The sequence below is a fragment of the Bos grunniens genome, chromosome 4 (genome assembly GCF_055505025.1).
Source record: "Bos grunniens cultivar Pamir isolate PY7600 chromosome 4, Bosgru_T2T1.0, whole genome shotgun sequence".
Classification (NCBI taxonomy): domain Eukaryota; kingdom Metazoa; phylum Chordata; class Mammalia; order Artiodactyla; family Bovidae; genus Bos; species Bos grunniens.
This window is the reverse complement of record NC_141168.1, coordinates 99,705,798-99,729,680: the sequence shown is the minus strand read 5'-3', so window position 1 is coordinate 99,729,680 and position 23,883 is coordinate 99,705,798. Positions and strand designations below refer to the sequence as shown.

The 23,883-nt window shown below is 36.9% G+C and overlaps 1 protein-coding gene across 1 annotated transcript; it reads left to right on the top strand.

Annotated features, from left to right (window-relative positions):
* Nucleotides 1-2,146: 2,146 nt before the first annotated feature.
* On the top strand, nt 2,147-7,566 carry C4H7orf78 (chromosome 4 C7orf78 homolog). The gene is made up of 4 exons (XM_086398071.1): nt 2,147-2,770; nt 5,054-5,138; nt 6,683-6,822; nt 7,459-7,566. Exons 1-4 carry the CDS (start codon nt 2,147-2,149, stop codon nt 7,564-7,566), a joined length of 957 nt encoding a protein of 318 aa, XP_086254197.1.
* Nucleotides 7,567-23,883: the final 16,317 nt, after the last annotated feature.

Below are 23,883 nucleotides of genomic sequence, written 5' to 3'. Positions count from 1 at the left end.
GTCAGACACGACTGAGCAACTTCACTTTCCCTGGTTAAAGTCACGTATGCTGTCCAGATAGCCTCAGCAACACAGTACTGTCTCAAGGCTGTTTCCCTGGGCAACCTCTAGATCAGGAAACTCAAGCGAGGCATGCACTCTAAGGACAAGGAGGGGATGAGGAACCTCCAGTTGCCCTTCAGTCATTGAGTTTTTGTCATTGAATTTTGGGGCAGTTTGTTAAAAAAGCATTGTTATAGCAAAAGCTGACTTAGCCACAGGCCTATACTTCAAGTTATATAGTGGACACATATTTTGTGTAAATCTACTTATTATTATAACTTCTTTCCATAAACTGTTCCTCCTCTTGTATTTCTTATCTTGGTTAAGAAATTTTGTGGTATCTTTGATTTGTTAAAATGATGTGTCATAAAAGATCTTTGGTGATGTAACTGCAACTGATTTTTTTTTAGTCTTTTTATTCTGCTACCTCTTCACATACATATGCTATGCTTCTGCTACACATGCCTCTTGCTTTTCTCTCAATGGATCATAGTCATTTAAAAAACATTTATATTGGAAGTTGAAAACTTTAAAACTATCATTTTATTTTACAAAATATTTATTATTAATTTTTAAAGTTGACATTGTCAGTGTTTCTCCAAAGTAGGTTTTCATTATTCTCAGTTTCAAATTACTGCATAATAGCATTTAGAATCATAAAGTTTCTCTGTTTTGGTGTTTTTATCAAACAGCATGAAATTTTAGCACAAGAGAAAGAAAGTCGTACCTACCTCAGACCCTTATTTCCTAGGCACCAGCATTGTTTATTTCCACTTAGCCAGATAAATTTTATTTGATTTTTATCCCTCTTTCCACGGAGGTTTCAAATTCATTGGCATTGTCTACTATCATATTCGACATTCAATTGTGACTGACTCTTTGCGATTTCAGGGATGGTAGCCTGCCAGGCTCCTCTGTCCATGGGATTCTCCAGGCAAGAATACTGGAGTGGGTAGCCATTGCCTTCTCCAGGAGATCTTCCCAACACATGGATTGAACCTGGGTCTCCTGCATTGCAGGCAGATTCTTTACATTCATTAAATCCCGGAACTGTGCCAACCATTTCCTTGTCACAGATCAACAAAGAGGAAATCCATGATTCTTATCTGCTGCTGCTGCTGCTAAGTTGCTTCAGTCATGTCTGACTCTGTGCGACCCCATAGACGGCAGCCCACCAGGCTCCCCCGTCTCTGGGATTCTCCAGGCAAGAACACTGGAGTGGGTTGCCATTTCCTTCTCCAATGCATGAAAGTGAAAAGTGAAAGCAAAGTCACTCAGTCGTGTCTGACTCTTCACTACCCCATGGACTGCAGCCTACTAAGCTCCTCCGGCCATTGCCTTCTCTGATTCTTATCTATAGATCCCAATAGTAGAAACTGAAAGTTGCTCAGTCGCGTCTGATTCTTTGTGACCCCATGGACTATACAGTCCACGGAATTCTCCAGGCCAGAATACTGGAGTGGGTAGCCTTTCCCTTATCCAGGGATCTTCCCAACCCAGGGATCAAACCCAGGTCTCCCACATTGCAGGTGGGTTCTTTACCAGCTGAGCCACAGGGGAAGCCCAAACTGGAGTGGGTAACCTGTCCCTTCTCCAGGGGATCTTCCAGACCCAGGAATCAAACCAGAGTCTCCTGCATTGCAGGTGGATTCTTTACCAACTGAGGTGTGAGGGAAGCCCAATACACTTATCGTGGTAGAGATGGCCACAGATACCTCAGAAATAGCTTATGACAAGTTTTCCATACTGTCTGTGCCTTGGTGAAATGCTATTTCTTTACTTTACCCCCCTGACTTATTTCTCCTTATTCTTCAAGATCAGCGCAAATGATAACTTTTCTTTCAATGTCATTTCTATTTTCCTGAGTGAGCTAGCTGTGCACTCTCCCAGGCCTCTCTTAACATGATTGTAATATCTATCAGATTTCATAGGCTTTATTTTTTATCTTCATTCATGAAACTATTGTGGTATCTATCATATTACATAGGTTTTATTTTTTGTCTTTATTCCTTTCTCCCAATTTCTCTCACTTGTTTATGGATATGGATTTCAAGTTAATTGTTTTGAATTCCTAGCCCCTAGCTCAGTAACTGCTGTGACAAACATGTTGAATAAATACTTGCAGCCACCACAATACTTTCTTCACCTCTCCACACACTCCCTATCATGTCTGAGCTTTTGTTTTTTCCTGCTTCATAAATCTTTTAGAGCTTACCCTGGCCCAGAGAGAAAATATTCGATACACTGTTGCTACAGTGGCATACTTCACCAGTTTCCATATCTGTTGCAGATTTCAACCTGTGAAAACGCCCTTGCGTCCCAGACAGGTAGGAGACGCAGGGATACTGCAGAGAGGCTGCACTGTCTCATGCAAGATCTCAATTCCAAATGGAAAATAAATGCACTGCAACCACCACAATCTGAAGTAAAAGTCAACATTTGGGAAATAAAGCCTCCTGACTTTAGTTATAAACTCTATACATCTTTGAGGCTTGCAGAAAAGCCATCAAGGACCATCATGCAAGAAGAAAGAAGAAAAATCCCTGACTTTCCAGGAAAAATGGTTCACCTTCCCAGCCTAAGGAATCCTCCCAAGAAGGCCGTATCTCCTAAATTTATAACTACATTTCCACGTCTGGATTCACATAAAGCAAAGTTAATGTTTGTGGAGAGTGGAAAATATCCAAATGGTGTATACCTTAATCCAAAACCACCTGACTTTCGACAGGTAGAAAAAAAGCATTTGATTCTAAATAACTTAAAACAGATACGGGGAAAATATATTATTTTTATTCATTTCTTAACTATAACAACTATTATGTGAACTTAAAAAGTATATGTGAATATAATGTGTATAAAGTTGCAGCAGTATTTCTCATGCAACAATACAATTCAAATTCAGCAATAAACGAATGGCAAAGGAGAGGCAAGATCCTGGTTGATGTTTCTGATGGGGTTTTATCTGCTGGAAGGGATGACCAGTTTAGGGATGGCTTTAGAAAGCCATTCAAGAAAGGGTTCAAGAAGATCTTGGACTGAAGTATGTTTGGAAAACTGTTTCCAGGAGTTTACTGTCTAGTAATGAATCAATCATGGAACAAATGGATGAGTGAATGAAAATTGACAAAGAGGGGATATTGTATTACTTCAATGAATCTTTCTAATGGTTTGGAGTCTTTCTAATATTTTGAATAATATATGAGCAAGAATTTCTAATTTAAAATTCTGGTGGGAAATAAATATTTAAGGAGATGCGATTAGGTCAAAATATAATTCCATTAAAACATGAATATAGCCTATACTTAGGTCTATAATCTAACACATAAATATGACTCTTGCTAGGTAAAGAGAGAAGCAATAGGACTGATAATACCAGAAAATCTAAAAAAGAAAAAAGAAAAAGGAAAAAGCTTATTCCAGTGGAAAATATAGGAAAACAGTTAAGAGCATTGAGTATCCTAGATCTCTTACTTTCTAATAATTTTGTACAAGTTGTTAAGCTTCTCTCCTTGTACATTGGGATAAAAATACTACATGTTTTATGTGGTTATTTTAAGTAATGAAGGAGACAATTATATACAAATTTCTTACAACAAAGTTGGAAATATTGAGGTACCCAATAAAAGTGAACTTTTAGGAGCTATTAGGATAAAAGTTGGGAAATTAAAAAAGCTTTGATCTATAACTTTATTTACTTATCCAGGGCATCTAAATGCTTATGTTTGTAGTAAATGAAACATATTACCTTTTGTAAATGAGGGGAGGTCAATTAAATATCAAATGCAATTGGTTTAATTTAAATTAATTTAAATTATTTAATTTATGATTCATGGGGCTGCAAAGAGTCAGACACGAATGAGTGATTGAACTGAACTGAACTGAAAATTAGAATTGCACGACTTGGATAAGTAAAAGTTCAAGGAATGAGGAACTTTTTAAAAAGTTCTATTGGAGTATAGTTGATTTATAATGTGTTTCAGATGTATAGCAACATGAGTCAGTTATATATAATATACATATATTCATTCTTCTTTAGAGTCTCTTCTCATATAGGTCATTGAGCAGAGTTTCCTGTGCTATCAGTCGGTTCTTATTAGTTTTCTATTTGATATATATTAGTGTGCATATGTCAATCCCAATCTGGGACTTTTAAATTTTATGTCAATTAATTTGCTTTTTAAGAGTGAATGGGAGGCAGCAAGATATAAATTATACAACCACCAGATGTCAGTATTGTTACAGCTTTAAACAGCTGACAATTTTTTTTCTAAACTAACTTGGCTTCACATTGGATTTGATGAAAGATAAAAAATTTTGTATTAAGGAGTTTCCTTTGGGACTTTTAATATTTTATTATTTGCTGTGGCAGGACTAGAAACACTAAGAAGAGAACCTTGTCTAACTTCTGCATCGCATCCCCAAGTTCATTCTTCTTTGTGTCACACTGATTCAGCTTTCAAGCAGAGACGTTTGTGTTGTTTTATTTGATTAGATTCTGGGAAGTGCACAAATTCTATTTTAGTTCATATTGGTGCATTTAAGCCATATTAAATAAAACTTTGTTTTATAATATACTAAAAACAATCAATATTTATTCTATTCCAGTCTTAGCAAATCATTTTTAGCTCTATTCAACATTTTTCCTATTGCCTGAAATAAATTCAGCTCTAGAAATAAAACATGTAATTCTATTTGCATTTGAGATTGTGTTGCTAAATTCTGAATAGATTCTTTTTATTTCATCCTGTTTAAAATATCTTTTCTAAATTATTCACAGAAGGATAAGTGAAGTTCTCACGCCACCATAAAATGAATTGGTTAAACACTGTCTGGAATCTTGGATTATTACATCAACTGTTCATATGCAGGTTTTAAATGATACAGCAAAATCCTCAGAATACATTTTACTGGTGAAATATTTAATATTTGGAGAAACTGAATTCCAAGTAGAATGTTAGCATTAAGAAACAATATTTCTTAGTAATAGCACAATCTTCTCTTACATGTCTAGAACGAATGTAATTTACCAAATTTTGTGACGACTTATGAAAAGGATCCTTTTGGATTAAAATTTAAGTCACAACACTTAAGTACAGGTAAGTTGTTATCATAAAGTTATAAACGTGGCAAACATAAGCTTTCTGCATTATATCTTAACAGGAATATTTTAAAAGGCAAATAATTTAAAAGGTATTTTTTTCCTTATCACCTTTAATGATACAGTAAATTTTTTAAATTCTCAGTTCATTGATGGCAAAAATCCATATGCTTTGTTATCCACAACTTTTAATATATTACTAAAAATTACTAAAAATCGAGTGATAACTCAGTGTGTTCTGCGTGGAGAACCAATGAGTTAAAATAGATTCCAGAGGCAAGATGCATAGCTTTGAATCCTGGCCTCACTGCCCTAAATTACCTAAGCTGTCTATATCTTGGTTTCCTTACCTATAAATGGGAATGATAATAGTTGAATTTACATCATAAAATTTTTGTGAGCATTGAATCACTGGGTCTCCTGCAAGGCTGGCATATTCTTTACCATTTGAGCCACCAGGGAAGCCCATACATATGTAAAGCACCTAGTAAATAATGTATGTAAAGCATATGTTGTCTAGCACATGGTAATATACATACCATTAGTATTATTATCGGAGAAAGCAATGGCACTCCACTCCAGTACTCTTGCCTGGAAAATCCCATGGGCGGAGGAGCCTGGTAGGCTGCAGTCCATGGGGTCGCCAAGAGTCGGACACGACTGAGCGATGTCCTTTCACTTTTCACTTTCATGCGTTGGAGAAGGAAATGGCAACCCACTCCAGTGTTCTTGCCTGGAGAATCCCAGGGACGGGGGAGCCTGGTGGGCTGCTGTCTATGGGGTCGCACAGAGTCGGACACAACTGAAGTGACTTAGCAGCAGCAGCAGCAGTATTATTATGGTGCCATTTGTATGGTGTTTATGCAGACTTAATCTGTATAATCCAGTACTTTTATATGGATAAGGTTAATACATACTGTATTTACTATTATAATTACATATCAATTATAAACCAATAAGGTGTTAACAATGGTTGTTTCTGGGTAGTGGGATAATGGTTGAATTTTATTTTCTTCTTTTCAAAATGAGTAGCAAATAATTTTATAATTGTAAAATTAAGATAATTTATTTTCAAATAATGTACACATTTTAGCATGGATTAAATTTAAAAGGCCTTGTCTAGGTACATAATTAAATTGGTACACCTCAAATTTCCTCGTGTCTAAATCACTATGGAAGGAAACACCAAAAATATTTTATAAGACCAAGTCTTTGATGTTAGGAAACTTCTAAGTCAAATATAAGGTAGAATGCAAAATATGCCCTTCAAGTCAAAACCACTGAGAAAAAAATTTTTAAAGAGGTTCCCAAGGAAATAAAATAAGGTGGGATTTGAACTAATGTTTGGAGAAGGGCAAAATTAATTCCAGCAGAAATAGTAGAAAGGATAAGCAATTTTTAATTTAGATTTGCACCTATAAATTGCCCAGCAATTTACTGCTCCTGGGTCCTGATCTCCAAAAATGAGACCATCTTGTGAAAGACTTCATGAACAAAGACTCATGTCACTGCTAAGTTTCTCATTTGTCTTCCTGTCTCTAGTAAGTGGATGCCCATTGCTGAAAAATGGTCAACAGAACAGCACAGAAAGATTTATCACCTACAAGCCTCGTGAATGCGCCTGGGATTCAAAGCTAATTTTACCAAAAGCCCCTTGGCCCGTTAAATCCGCTTCATACACAGTGAGTTTGCCTCTTTTTCCATAGCTGTTGTGGTTTGTATATAGCATTGTTGTTAACAATGGCTTTAATGCAGGAGTTTTTCATTTGTTATAGTGAAAGATATGCCTATCTTTAAAAGTGAAGCATTCAGATTTCTGCTTTTACTTAAAATGCAAATAACGGATTATCTAGTATTTGAGGTGTTTTTTTTTCTTATATCAAAGATAGTTGACATAGTGGCTGCTGCTGCTGCTGCTAAGTCGCTTCAGTCGTGTCTGACTCTGTGCGACCCCATAGACAGCAGCCCACCAGATTGAACCCTAAATGTTGTGGGAAATCTTTCTCTAATTTACTCCCACTTTTTTTGGAGCAGCCCATTTTGAGTGTATTGCACTCAAATAATGCCTGACAAGAAGGCTCTCCCAAACACTCTGAAAAAGATGCTGAAATACATTTTATGCCTCAAATTCTCCCCTGGACAAATTAGGCTTCTTTGAATAGTCTTGCATGTACAAACAGAACAAGATGTGCGTTTGGCATATGGAGCAAGTTTTTAAAGCCAGAGATTATTAAATAGCAATTTTTTAAAAGATAAATGAAAATTAAAGTTGATGTATGCTTGCTTTCACTAACTTCCTTTGTACCATCTTCCTTAAGAGACACAGAAGGCGGCGAGGTGCATACAGTGCGTTTATGGATCGTGTGGAAGAAAAGTTTAATAAAACATGCAAGACAATGGGCAAAAATTTTAAGATTTCTTGTTGAACAGTTAGATTAACTCTTTAGAATTACTACTACTCATATGACTGTTTTCACTGCTATGTACTTTATCCTACAGAAGATCTACTATCACAGGAATTATAAATGAAGTATTTGTGTTGTGCTTAAACCATTTTAAGAATCCAGTCCCTTGATCAAATAATCATGATTTTTCCTAGATTTCAGCATCATTCTGGAAAACTACACATTGATCATGTTACAATTCCAAATTTCGTAAACACTGTTGGTGCCGGCCAACTCCCCTCATTCTTTCTTATTCCAGAGAATTTGTGCTTAACTTTCAGAGGCCAACATCTGCATCTCCTTGCCCAAGGGCAATCTCTGGCTGTGGAGCTGACCACACCAGGTCCTTGTGCCCTTTGGCTTTATGTCTCCTAGCAGCAGCCTCAAGCAAGAACTGAGATGGTTGCTTTACAGTGTTCCCCAGGGATCCCCAAGGGGGTTCAACTCCCATTGTCTCAGTAATGATTTACACTTTGTTGACTTCCTTCCTTTTCCTTTATAACCTGCCCAGGTTCTTACCTTCATCTGAGGAATTACATGATTTCATTAGAATCCTTGAAATGTCTCCTGCCAGTTTCCTCTCTTGTAGGCACCTTCGGTCCCTTTGCCCTATAAATGACGACTCTGGCCCCTCTGAATTGGCTCTTTCCTCAGAGGAACCCGAATGGATATTCTGCAGTGCTTCCCCCCAAGAATAATGATGCCTACTTCTTTAAAAAGGCCTTCAGAGTTTTAATCATTTACTTAATTTGGATGGAATGGAGTGTGAGAGTAGCAGGTCTTGCCCATCCACCTTTTAAAAAGCCCTGTAGGAATAAGTCTGTTAGCAGCTTCTCTGTGAAACACAGGAGTACTTATTTCCTTGTGTTCTCTGCTTTGGGGCTTTTGCCTCCTTTCAAGACAACAAGCATCCCATTTCCACACCCTGTTAACACTTGTATTCCTTGCCTCAGTGAACTCTACCCCCTATCACCTGAGAGCCTGGGCACACCAGCTCTCTAACTCCTCAGGGGGCTTCAGCCACTTCATGGGAGTCATCCTCCCAACAGCCTTCCTCTGGTCTTCCCTGCCCTCCCCCAAATGGAGTCTTATTTGAATACCCCTGTCCATCCAGGCACCAACATTACCCAGAGCAGACCTCTATCTAGCATAGCTTTTTTTTTTTTTAATTAAAGTAACCCCTGGTGGCTCCTTGGTAAAGAATTTGCCTGCTGATGCAGGAAATGTGGGTTCGATCCCTGGGTCAGGAAGATCCCCTGGAGAAGGAAATGGCAACCCACTTCAGTATTCTTGCCTGGGAAATCCCACGGACAGAGGAGCCTGGCGGGCAACAGTCCATGGGGTTGCAGAGTCGGACGTGACATAGCAACTAAACAACAACAAAAACATAGCTGACGTATAATATTGTATGTTTCAGGTGTACAACATAACGATTCACAATTTTTAAAGGCTATAGTTCATTTATAGTGATTATAAAATATACGCTATAGTCCCTGTGATATACAATATACCATTGTAGCTTATTTATTTTATACATAGTAATTTGTACCTCTTACTCCCTAACTCCACTATTGCTCCTCCCCATTTCTCTCTCCCCTTTGGTAAACACTAGTTCTCTATAAATACGTTTCTTTTTTGCTATATTTGCTAGTTTGTTTTATTTTTTAGATTCCGCATATAAGTGATATCATAGACTATTCGTCTTTCTCTGACTAATTTCACTTAGCATAATGTGCTCCAAGTCCCTCCATGTTGTTGCAAATGGCAATTTTCAATTTTTTTCTTTTTTATGGCTGAGTACTATTTCATTCCGAGAATGCAATGGCACCCCACTCCAGTACTATTGCCTGGAAAATCCCATGGACAGAGGAGCCTGGTAGGCTGCAGTCCATGAGGGTCACTAAGAGTCAGACATGACTGAGAGACTTCCCTTTCACTTTTCACTTTCATGCACTGGAGAAGGAAATGGCAACTCACTCCAGTGTTCTTGCCTGGAGAATCCCAGGGACGGGGGAGCCTGGTGGGCTGCCATCTATGGGGTCGCACAGAGTCGGACACGACTGAAGCGGCTTAGCAGCAGCAGCAGTATTTCATTGCATATGTATAGTGGTGGTTTAGTAGCTAACTTGTGTCCAACTCTTGCAGCCCCATGGACTGTAGCCCACCAGACTCCTTTATCCATAGGATTTTCTAGGCGAGAATACTGGAGTGGGTTGCCATTTCCTTCTCCAGGGGGATCTTCTTGACCCAGGGATCAAACGCAGGTCTCCTTCACTGCAGGCAGATTTTTTACCAACTGAGCTACCAGGGAAGCCTATATATAATATATATATATACACATACACCACATCTTCTTTATTTATTCATTTGTTGATGCATGCTTAGGTTGCTTCCATATTTTGGCAATTATAAGTAATGCTACTATAAACATTGGGGTGAATGTATGTTTTAAATTAATGTTTGGGTTTTTTGAGGATATATACTCAAGAGTGGAACTGCTGGATCATTTGGTAATTCTAATTTTAGTTTTTTTAGAAACCTTCATGTTTTCCACAGCGGCTGCGCCATTTTACCATTCTCACGAACTGAGTACAAGGGTTCCTTCCCTTTCTATTCTTGCCAACATTTGTTATTCATGTTCTTTCTGATAATAGCCATTCTGACAGGTATGTACATGCTTGTAAGTGATGCACTGCTTCTTTTTCTAACTAAGTAGTAAAAAACAGGGTCTTGTCTGATTTTGTTTTGTAGGTGTGAGTGCCTGGAATGTAGTACTCTAAAACTTTGCTCATTGAATGAATATAGGAAACTGGGATGAGGGTTATTGTAACACATGGATATAGGTTACCAGGAATGAGAAATAAAGTGGTCTGTTTTGTTACACTCCTCAGCACTCTGCCATCTTCCCGTGGCTGATGGAGGAGATGCTTAACTGTGTGACATGGGATATATATACAAGTCCTTGATTTTTGCATCGTTTAGTAGTTTTTTTACAAATCAAACTCAGCAATGTGCAATCACTTTCATAGACATAACTTCACTCAATTCTTTCCAGAGCATGCAATGTTTAGTTGGGTATTACTATTATTGCAATTTTATAAACCTGGAAACTGAAGTCCCCTTAGAAATTTAATGTTCATAACACTTATAAACGACATCACTGCAAAACACTCACAATGAGTGGCAGATCACAGTCGCATGTGCATCCTTTCTGATAAATAACCCCAAATAAATTTGCTTGACTGACACAGTATAGTTCTTATTCCATATCACAGCTGTAGCCCTATTCAAGGAGTCATTTTTGTTATCATGGAGATATGAACCTGGTCTAGATGGATAGCTCTGTAATGAGTCAAGAGGACTGAACGGATGACATCTTACCAATTGCAGTCAAGTTTCTGGTTCTGGGAGTGATACATCAAGTATACCTCACCCTTTATAGAAGCTAATTCAGGAAAATCTGTCTCACATTTCTCCTTTGTTCAGTTAGACAGCAGATGAAACCAAAGCAACATAGAGCTTCCTGAAGTCCCTCCTGACAACATAGCAGTTCCTGAAGTCCCTCCTGAACATTCATTTTCTGTGCATTTCCTTATGAGAACATTAATGGGTTTTGTCATCAACCAGATTAGAGGGAAATTAACACATTCTCAGAGGCGCCAAAAGAAATCGTGGTTTTAAAGTTTTAGAACAACAAAATTTTCAAATTAAAAAATTATCTGACTTGAAAGTTCCTTGTTGCAACAGAGATAAGAATACTTATCAGGGTTTTGATTTTGTTTGTGAAAGATCTTTCAACTATAAGTGGAAATGTTGAGAAAACTTATACTTTCTGGTAATGCCCAAAGTTGAAGACATGTTCTAGTCTCGGGTTAAGAAGAGTGAGATAAACAAGAATAATCCTTGTTAGTTTTCACCATCAAGCTTTCCTGAAGCAGGCATTGCAAATTTTATATTTGTATCCTTCATAGTAACAAGAATAATTCCTAATACATAGAGTGTATTCTTTTAAAGGGTGAATGTCGCAGTATTTGGAGGGATATAGCTGGTTAAAGGAAGACTTCCCTGGTGACTCAGACAGCAAAGAATCTGCCAGCAATGCAGGAGACCCAGGTTCAATCCCTGGGTCGGGAAGATCCCCTGGAAAAGGCATGGCAACCCACTCTAATATTCTTTCCTGGAGAATCCCATGAACAGAAGAGCCTGACAGGCTACAGTCTATGGGGTTACAAAGAGCTGGATACAGCTGAGCAACTAACATGTCAGCTGGTTAAGGGTAGAAATTTTTGACCTAAAAAAATTGAAGACAATGTAGCAACCAGGGTGGAAGTAATCCACACACAAAAAAGACACTTTTCCAGGGGGGATATTATCCCAAGACAAAAAAATAAGAAAGTTTAATTTGTGACATAGCAATGTTTTTCTAAGGCTTAAATTGTTCCCAGAAGTAGATTTTATTTCAGGAATCATAAGATGCCAGATGGTCTGTGATAGTATTTATTTCTCAAAGAAAAATTCAAGAGTTTTATGTATGAACTTCATGTTCATATTTACAAGGTAACATAGATTAAAACAGTCAAAGTTTATGTTTACTGCATATTAAGTCAAAACCTGAATCTTTATTTTTCATTTTTTTTCAATATATGTTTTTTAAAGTTTACTTGAGAAACTCAGATAAATTAAAAGACAGATGATCTTCAGCTAACAGAGACAAAATATGTCCTTCTTGAAGATCATCAGCTTTGGAGAATTTATAGTTCCAGAGGGGAAAATAGTCTTTCTTTTAATGTTTGAAATCAGTTTCTAAAATTCTGTTTAAAAATCTTGCAAGAAAGAAAAAGAAATCACTTATAACTTCTTTTTTTCTGATCAAGATTTGATAATTATCATCTTAAAAAACAAAATGAGGATAGAACCTCATGTCTCTGACATTGTTATCAAATGAATTATCCTATCTTCTTTCTAATTTCCAATTCCAAAACTAATTGAAAGTTGAAAAGTTTAGTCTCTCAGTCATGTCTGACTCTTTGCAACCCCATGGACTGTAGCCTACAAGGCTCCTCTGTCCATGGGATTTTCCAAGCAAGAGTACTGGAGTGGGTTGCCATTTCCTTCTCCAGGGGATCTTCCCAACCCAGGGGTCAAACTCGGTTCTCCCACATCGTAGGCAGACGCTTTACCGTCTGAGCCACCAAGTGGCTAAAACTAATTGAAATGCAGTCAAATAAGGATTTAATAGCTCCAACATTAAGTGGAAAGATGAGGCAATGAGTTATTGCATTCCACAAAGGATCTTCTGCATAATTCAAGTTTCTTGAAATGTTAATAGGTGATCCATGAAAAGAAAATGGATTCCTTAGAAAAATAAATGTAGCAAATACTGGATTAAATGTAGTAGGTGAATTTACTTAGGGCACCTGAGTAATAAAGCTGGAGTATTCCAGAGCTTCGTTCTTGGTCCTCATCTCTTTCCTGTTTATATGTACTCCTTTAGTGATTTCACTCATTCTTACTGCTTTAAATGTCATCTACATACTATTCTAATGTATATTCCTAGCCCTGGCGTGTCTCCTGAACTCTTAGACTCTTACATATGATAACATACTTGACATCTCCCCCATGATGTCTAATAGCCTTTCAGACTTTCCACATCCAAAACTTAGTCCTAAGATTCTGCCCCAATCCTCTCAGTCTTGCCCATTTCATTAAAAAGAGCAACTCTGGCCTTCCATTTGCTCAGGGAAAAAAAATTTTTAATGGATCTATTCTTGTCTCTATTCTTTATTCTACACCTTTAATCAGCAAATCTTGTTCCTTTTACTTCACATTATACCATGAAGGCACCCACTCTACCACTTCTATTAAATACATGGGTGCAAATCCCCAGCATCTCTTGCTTGAATTATGCAGTAGCCTCCTATCTGGAAGTCCTCTCGAGAGTTGTCTTTTATAAAATGCAGTTTCTATCATGTCATTTCTCTGTTCGGAACCCTCCAGCATCTTTATATCCTGAGCCAAAGCTCTCTCAATATCCTACATGGTCCGTAGCCCTCCGGCCCTGATTACTTCTCTGTTGTCTTCTGCTGTGCTGTGCTGTGCTAGTCATTTCAGTTGTGTCTGACTCTTTGCGACCGCATTGTAGCCCCGCCCACCCCTAGGCTCCTTTGTCCACGGGGATTCTACAGTCAAGAATACTGGAGTGGGTTGCCATGCCTTCCTCCAGGGGATCTTCCCAACCCAGTGATTGAACCTAGGTCTTCTGCATTGCAGGTGGATTCTTTACCACCGAGCCACCAGGGAAGCCCAAGAATAGTGGAGTGGGTAGCCTATCGCTTCTCCAGGGGATCTTCCCAACTCAGGAACTGGGGACTCCTGAATTGCAGGCAGATTCTTTACCAGCTGAGCTACCAGGGAGGCCCCTCATCTGCTGCTCTTTTTATTTATACTTCTTCCGCCACTGGGCTCCTCCTACTAACAGAGAAGCTTCATAAATGCAGAGAATCTGTCAGTGTGTTCAGTGTTATGCTGCAACGCCATTAAAGAAGCTAGTACATAAAAGTGCTTATTAAATATTTGCTGAATGAATGACTTAAGTAAAATAATCTGAGAGATGCATAAGGCACAGATGACCTAGTTATTGATTCCCACTCTTAGGAGTGAGTGAAGCTAAAGTTATCCACTAGCGTTGAAGTTATTTACCACTTCTCTTTTAGCTTACAGTAGGTGAAACGTAACTTTGATTTCTAAATGAATATTTTTGTGTAGAAGTACACACACTATCAGGAATGTTAATAAAAATTTAAGATTCTTGTATATTGCAGTTGAAATAGAAATATCAACTGACGAGGCAAGAAATGAAGCCCTTAGGGAAAATGCTTGTGTTTAAATGATTGGTAAGTCTTTTTTCTATCAGCACCAGACAGGTATTGGCTTAATATTAAGACTTGCTGAGAATATTAACGATTAACTGCTCAAAGTTGCATAACAAAAGTAGTCTAATTAACATAAACCTCTACAATATCTGTGTTCATATCCTTGCAAAAAACAGTGGATAAAGGCTATGCTGTAAATGGGTTAAATTTCTCTAAGAAATTTTTGTGAATTGTGGAGCGACTTTCAGAAGAATATTAAATTACATATGTCATAGTTGAACTTTAAGAAAAATATCATGCAATCAAAAAAATAAAAGCAAAACTAGTTCAACGATTTTACAACATTGTAAGAATTTTTCCCATCACAATATAATTTTCAGAAAGTTTTAAAAAAGGCTTTCTTTCATGTATATCCTTAGTTGGAAATGAACTCTTCTAAAGCATATCTATTAAATCCTCCCGAGTCAACACCTGGCAAAGTTTTACTCCCATTAATGAGGCAACCAAGGAGATGGTAGAGCTGGTTAAAAGGTCATTTTATGATTCTGGGTATTGTTACACATGATTTAAAAAATGATGTAATAAGATTCCTGGGTCATTTACACAACCGCTTGCTGTCCTTCACAACAATAAAGTTATAACCTGTGAGGTTATCTTTTCTACCAGAGGGAGATCATTTATATCCCTCCTGGAGATATACCAGTTAATATGAAACTTCACAGGTTACAGGCTTTAATTAATTATAAATGGGGAATCATACAAGGTTATAGTCTCTAGATCAGCACCCTCCAATAATAATGAAATGTCAACCACATATGTAATTCAAAATTTTCCAGTAGGCATATTTAAAAAAAGAAAGGATTTTAATAATAAGTTTTGTTTAGCTTAGTATACCAAAAATACTAGCAATTTAACACATAATATAACAAATTATTTAAAGAGTTTACATACTTTTTTCACACTAAGTCTTGAAAATCTAGTATCCACTTTATAGTTACAGCCATCTCATTCTGACCAGCTACATTTCAAGTGCTCAGTAACCACACATGGAGAATGGCTAGCATATTGGACAGTGTAGTATTGGAAGGTCTTGTTAAATAGTGCCCTAGGATAATATTGAAAGGCCATGCTGTCCTTCTTTGGCTTTATTTGGGTCATTTTAGTTAATATTTCCAACTGGGGATTTAAGTCTTTTATTAGATCTCAGGACATTCAAGGATAACGAAGAGTATCTTTCTATAGCATTACTTCATTTAGGACAATAAATTAGTTTTTTAAAAAGTTATTTTAAAGACACTTCTTGTCAACCATAAACATTATGTTGCTTAAACTTTATGCTAAAGAGTCTTTCTTAAAATTATAATTGAACTGTTCTAACAAAATCTATCATAGCACAGATAGTGACTAAAAGGTATTGAGGATACTGTGAGCCAGTTACTCTAAATCTATTATCTAATTCAATTCTCACAAAAATCCCTTAAGATATTATTAGCATTTTAGAGATGGGGAGGCTAAGAGAGTTTACATTAACTTGCCAAAGGCTACACAGGTTTTAGGAGGGACCAGAAATAAGACCCAGGCTTCTTAACAGCAAAGCCTGAGCCATTAACCAATATGCAATATACAGAGATGACTTCAAAATTAACTCTTGCAACCCATATTGACTAAATAACTATACATTTGTTATGAAAATTAAAAGTAAGGACTATCTTAGTCCTACTTTATAGGTTTGGCTTGGAAGCTTCTCTTTTTTGATAGATAATAGAAGAGATTAATTCTGATTCTATCATAAAATTTAGTTTTGAAGACCTTTTAGATTAAAATGGAAATGGAAACTGAAATGGCCAAAGGGAAAAGCTCTTTTTTTAATTTTTTTAAATAATTTTTATTAGAGTATAGCTGATTTACAATGTTGTATTACTTTCATGTGTACAGCAATGTGAATCAGTTATAAATACACGTATATTCATTCTTTTTTGGATACTTTTCCCATATAGATCATTACAGAGTATTAAGTAGAGTTCCCTGTGCTATAAAGTAGGTCCTTATTAGTTTTCAATTTTATAGTAGTGTGTATATCTCAAACTTCCAATTTACCCTCTCCACCCAAAACCCCTCTTTTCAAAAAGATTTTTTAAAAGATGTCTTCTTGAAAAAGGGCGGCCAAGGAAAATTAATGTGGTCTCAACACAATAGCTTGGCATTTTTTCCTTTTTTCTATTTTTTGGTTCAGTTTGTAGAAATAAGAGATTAGGCTTCCTCGATGGCTCAGCAGGTAAAGAATCTACCTGCAATGCAGGAGACACAGGAGATGCTGATTCGATCCCTGGGTCTTGAAGATCCCCTGGAGAAGGAAATGGCAACCCACTCCAGTATTCTTGCCCTAAAATCCCATGGACAGAGGAGCCTGGCAGGCTACAGTCCAAAGGGTTGTAAAGAATTGGACACGACTGAGCAACTAAGCACTTGTTCCCTGAATATGTGGTAGTAATGACCTATTAACTTTTCCTTGTCTAGAGCTTCCTAAGAGAGAAAACTTAGAATTAGTAATATATTTAGTGGTTATTTGTCTATTCAAGTTATTTTTTCATCTTTTACTAATTTTGTCACTACATTTGTATATTATCCATTTAATGTGGTTTTCAATGTAGTATTAAATTATTATTCATAACTTGATATTTTCAATGTCTTCAGTTACTTCACATCATTTTGTGTGGTGTTTGCTTCATGCTTTTCTACTGATGATAAATTTTTTTCAAATGTATGTCTGACTGACTGATGCTTAAAAAAATAGCTTGCAGTTTTATAAATCATATTTCTGTCTTCCATTTCATTTAATGACTATTTTATTATTTATTTTATTTGTTGCTGTAATCTGTTTATTGTTAATCATTTTCTATCTTTACTGAAAGGCTTAGTTCAGTTCAGTCGCTCAGTCCTGTCTGACTCTTTGTGACCCCATGAATCGCAGCACACCAGGCATCCCTGTCCATCACCAACTCCCGGAGTTCACCCAAACTCACGTGCATTGAGTCGGTGATGCCATCCAGCCATCTCATCCTCTGTCGTCCCCTTTTCCTCCTGCCCCCCAATCCCTCCCAGTATCAGAGTCTTTTCCAATGAGTCAACTCTTTGCATGAGATGGCCAAAGTACTGGAGTTTCAGCTTTAGCATCAGTCCTTCCAATGAATACCCAGGACTGATCTCATTCAGAATGGACAGGTTGGATCTCCTTGCAGTCCAAGGGACTCTCGAGAGTCTTCTCCAACACCACAGTTTGAAAGCATCAATTCTTCGGCACTTAGCTTTCTTCACAGTCCAACTCTCACATCCATACATGACCAATGGAAAAACCATAGCCATGACTAGACGGACCTTTGTTGGCAAAGTAATGTCTCTGCTATTGAACATGCTATCTAGGTTGGTCATAACTTTCCTTCCAAGGAGTAAGCATCTTTTAATTTCATGGCTGCAATAACCATCTGCAGTGATTTTGGAGCCCCCCAAAACAAAGTCTGACACTGTTTCCACTGTTTCCTCATCTATTTGCCATGAAGTGATGGGACCAGATGCCATGATCTTAGTTTTCTGAATGTTGAGCCAACTTTTTCACTCTCCTCTCTCACTTTCATCAAGAGGCATTTTAGTTCCTCATCACTTTCTACCATAAGGGTGGTGTCATCTGCATATCTGAGGTGACTGATATTTCTCTCAGCAATCTTGATTCCAGCTTGTGCTTCTTCCAGTCTAGCGTTTCTCATGATGTACTCTGCATATAAGTTAAATAAGCAGGGTGACAATATACAGACTTGACGTACTCCTTTTCCTATTTGGAACCAGTCTATTGTTTCATGTCCAGTTCTAACTGTTGCTTCCTGACCTGCATACAGGTTTCTCAAGAGGCAGCTCAGGTGCTCTGGTATTCCCATCTCTTTCAGAATTTTCCACAGTTTATTGTGATCCACACAGTCAAAGGCTTTGGCATAGTCAATAAAGCAGAAATAGGTATTTTCTGGAACTCTCTTGCTTTTTCAATGATCCAGAAGATGTTGGCAATTTGATCTCTGGTTCTTCTGCCTTTTCTAAAACCAGCTTGAACATCTGGAAGTTCACGGTTCACGTATTGCTGAAGCCTGGCTTGGAGAATTTTGAGCATTACTTTACTAGCGTGTGAGATGAGTGCAATTGTGCAGTAGTTTGAGCATTCTTTGGCATTGCCTTTTTTGGGGATTGGAATGAAAACTGACCTTTTCCAGTCCTGTGACCACTGCTGAGTTTTCCAAATTTGCTGGCATATTGAGTGCAGCACTTTCACAGCATCATCTTTCAGGATTTGAAATAGCTCAACTGGAATTCCATCACCTCCACTAGCTTTGTTTGTAGTGATGCTTTCTAAGGCCCACTTGACTTCACATTCCAGGATGTCTGGCTCTAGGTGAGTGATCACACCATCGTGATTATCTGGGTCGTGAAGATCGTTTTTGTATAGCTCTGTGTGTATTCTTGCCACCTCTTCTTAATATCTTCTGCTTCTGTTAGGTCCATACCATTTTTGTCCTTTATCGAGCCCATCTTTGCATGAAATGTTCCTTTGATATCTCTAATTTTCTTGAAGAGATCTCTAGTCTTTCCCATTCTGTTGTTTTCCTCTATTTCTTTGCACTGGTTGCTGAGGAAGGCTTTTTTATCTCTCCTTGCTATTAAAGGCTTAGATACTTAATATTCTTTTTTACACTCTAAACAATGTTTTCAAAACTATACATTTTCCTCTATTCACTGCTGTATAAGCTTTGAATTGTCTCCTAGGATGAGAAGTTCACATTCTATAATACTTCATTATGTTCTTTCATCTCCACTTGCAGTTTGCTCAAACTTATGTCCATTGAGTCAGTGATGCCATCCAACCATCTCGTCCTCTGTCGTTCACTGCTCCTCCTGCTTCATCTTTCCCAGCAGCAGGGTCATTTCCAATAAGTTGGCTTTTCCCATCAGGTGGCCAAAGTATTGGAGCTTCAGCATCAGTCCTCCCAGTGAATATTCAAGGCTGATTTCCTATAGAATTGACTGGTGTATTTTGTTCAAAATGCCACAGATATAACCATAAATGATTTAAAAATATATGAAAATATTTACAGTGATAATGCAGAGTAGAAAATTTAAAATATTTTCTAAATTTATTTCAGAAATATTTTCTAAATTTTTCAAAATTTTCTTCTAAATTTTTTAATATATTCTTCAGTTTATGCATTACTTTAGCAAGTAGAAAAGAAACAATAAATGCTAATAAGTAATGTTAATAAAAATTAAAACCAAGCTAAAATTATCCTTCTCAAAAACAAATTTGTACCGCAGATTGTCCTTTTAAAATTTTGTCAAGTATTTTCATATTTTAAGAATCAAATTTTATGTTTCCTACCTGAGGTTGGCCTAGAGCAGTGAATATTTTCATACCTGGTAGATATTTATAGGTGGAATATTAAACTTTATTATTTTCAGAAAAGTTGAGCCAAACCAAAAGTTGGCTCTTTTGGGAAGAGTTTTGAAAAAAAAAATTATGTTAAAAGAAAAAGAGTTCAAAAATAAGTCCTACTACCTGAAATAATGCTGTAAATGACTGTGGTTTCTGAGACGGAAATAAATATGTAGAGGGGGAAGCGAACCATGAAAATACCGCCAGCCAAACTGCTCAACCCAGACCCATGTAGCAGGAAGTGTCCTGGGAAGAGAGGATCTGGTCAAATGAAACAATTGCATATCAGCCGTCAAGCCTTAATATTCAAATCACATTGCCCTTAGAGCTGAAATAAATGACTTCTTTTCTTCATATTGGGCTTTAATCCTCTGACTAATAAACTGGGACTGGGGACTAAATCATCTTGAAAGTCCTATTCATCTTTCAGTTTCTATCTGTGATTTCACATTTGTTTAATTATGAGGAAATTCACTACCCAACATATGAAAACCTACTTACCACCAAAATCATGCAGAGTTATTTTATATGTAGATAAAATAACCAAAGAGCAAAATCAAAGCTGTAAGGTTATTAGAACACAATATGACCAACTATTTTTAGCTCAGTGTGGAAAGGCCCACTTAAAGAGGAGAAATGTCTACACACAATCACCAACAGTCTTGGAAAAAATATTTGTAACACATACACAAGACAAGGAGTTAATATTCCTAATATACACAGTGATTAAAGAAATGGATTAAAGAATTAAAGATTAAAAAAGATTAAAGAAACCATACAATATGTAAATATATAAATAATATGAACATAAAAGTCATAGAATACCTATAGACAGCCAATGACTATAAGGAAATATGCTCAACTTTCCTCTTAGCCAGGAAATGCAAATGAAGACCAAATACAGTATGATATCATACCCAGTAGATTTATAATAATTAAAATAAGAGCACTAAATACTGGCTAGGGTCTGTGGAAATAGATAGTGAACAGTTTTTAGAACCATTACTATAAAGTGGGCATAATATACTTGGCAAACACTTTAGAATATCAATCAATTATTTAAAAAATAAAAATATAATTTGAGGGTCTTCGCTGGTGGTCCAGTGGTTAAGACTCGGAGCTTCTAATGCAGGGGATCCAGGTTTGAACTCTGGTCTGGGAATTAAGAGACTACATGCTGCTGTAGCATACACACACACACACGCACACACACATATATACACATACATACACAGATATAATTTGAACAATCACTTTCACTTCTAGGAAATCTATTCTTCAGAAAGAGTGCTATTTATAGACAAAGTTATGTATAGAACACTGCAGCTTTAAGTATTATTTATAAACCAAGAAACCTGGAAGTTAAAACTAAAGATACACCAATATAAAATAATGCATCAATATAATGTGTTACAAGATGGCAATTTTTTAATGAAATACACATATACTCACCTGAAAAAGTAATACATGATAGGTAAAAATTGCAAGATAAAACCAAAGGCATACTCTTTGGGCATGTGTTGCATATTTATATGTATGTGTATGCATGTGTGCACATGAGTAGTTATATATTTATACCTGTACGTGCTTTAGTCTGGGTGTTTATAATGATGGTGATGATGAGGAGGACCGATGGCAGCTGATATTTACTACGTCCTTACCTTTTGTTAGGCATTATCCTAAGCACTTTACATGGATTCATTTAACTAATCCTCAGAACTATCCAATGCGTTAGAGTAGTTAGTCTCCCTTTTTAGAGACCACAAACAATTTGCCCAAATCACACAGGTGACAGAGCTGGAATTGATTTCAACCGTTGTTCTCCAGAACCCACATCTCTTAAACCTTTCAGTAAACTTCTCTAAACAGGTTCGGCCTGAAGCAAGACAGTAGATCACCAACATGGCCTGATACGTGGTCTTGTAGGCTCCCAAGGACCCTAGCCTCTCTTCTCTGAGTCATCCATGAGCAGTTTGAGAGCCCTGGGGCATTTTTTAAAGGCTCTGGCTCCTTTTCTTCTCCAGCAATGTGTAGCTGAAATCTGTCTTTGATACCTCTACTGAATACCATGGAAGGTTAGTGATTTTAAAATATTAAGGTCCTATTAGGTGAGAAATTGGAGAAGGAAATGGCAACCCACTCCAGTGTTCTTGCCTGGAGAATCCCAGGGACGGGGGTAGCCTGGTGGGCTGCCGTCTATGGGGTAGCACAGAGTCGGACACGACTGAAGTGACTTAGCAGCTGGTGAGAAATAGCTTTTGAAGAAAATACTGTCACTGTATGATGGGAAGCTTTATGTTAGCCCCACAAGAATGCTGATTTAATTCTGAGGTTGGTGAGGATATTGATAATTGAGTTGAAAACAGTGAGAGAAAATGTTCTTTATTTGCATACAGTTGTACAACAGTGGGGAGCTAGAGATGGACCTACTCCTGTGCTCATGATCAATAGTCAAACAACTGCATTAAGAATAGGTAAAGGCCCAGGACTAACCTGCTGCTTACATTTCTCTTTGTGAAAGTTTTGAGGAATGAAGTGAATATAAAAAACAAAATAAAATAAAATGATGCCCTCATCAGGATCACGTGGAGATGATCCAGCATTACTTTAGAAAAACACAGCAATGATTTCCAAAGCTAATGCAAACCAGATGCAGTTTAAAACTCACGGAAAGTAGTTTTCCAGTGAGAAAAAAAAATTGTCTCTTTCAGGGAATTTCAGGACAACTTTTAGAATCACTCAATTGTGCTGCATTTTTATATCATTCTGTACAGCAAATATGTTTCTAAAAAGTCTTCAAAACAATTATTTTGTCAGTTATACATAGGCATTGCTATTTACAGTTTATTTATTTCTATTTTCCTTCCAGTGTTATTGAGATATAATTGACATACAGCACTGTGTAAGTTTAAGGTATACAGCAGAGTGATTTGACTTACAACATCATAAAATGATTACACAATAAGTTTAGTAAACATTCATGATCTCATATAGATACAAAATAAAAAAAAAAATTTTTTCTTCTTGGTGAGAACTCTTAGATTTACTCTCTTATATAACATACAACAGGGTTAATTATATTTATCATGTTATACATTACATCCCTAGTAGTTATTTATCTTACAAATGGAATTTTGTTTCTTTTGACTAACTTCATCCAGTTCCCCTCCTCCTACCCCCTCACCACCTCTGGTAACCACATCAGAAAGGGAAAGAAGCCAAGAGTTATGCTGTCATATCGGAAAGACTGCTTGGCAGGAACCTCCAGTGTTCATCAGCGTCTCAACAGTCTCCTTCAGATTTTAGCACTCATAACTTAAAATATTTAATTATCATGAACTTCCAAATGTCACTAATTTTCACTGGGTATTTTAGTGTAGAAAATTCTCCCTAAAACAAATGACTCATCAATTTAAACCATATCCATACTAACCAATTTTAGGTTAGTAAAATCTTTTGAGGACATTGTTCCCTGTACTGTCTTTTGGAAATTGTAAACAAACAAAAAATAAAATAAACAAACAAAAACCCCTTTCTCTTTCGTTGCAAAGCTACTTGATTATAATAAATATTTATTACTTGACAGTTAAATTTTGAAATTGCTCAATGAGAGAGAAAGCAATTTTTACAGCCAGGAGCTGCTCCACATAAACTCAGAGAGGAAGAAATCTTGCCAATGCTTCCTACAAATGTGGAAAAGCCCACACCTGCCAGTTGTTTTGGAAATGGGAGACATGTGTCAGACCATGCTTCATCCCGAATGCAGCGGCTGGCCTTTTGGACTGACATTATAAACTCTTCCAAATGTATCTAGCCATGCAGTGCTAAGAGCTTTATTCATTTCATAAATATTTCAGAATGCAATTATTGCAGAATGATTTTTTAAACCTTACAAAGCCCAAGCTTAAAATTTTTAAAGGAAAAGTTTTTATAATAGAAGAATCTAAATCTTTTACA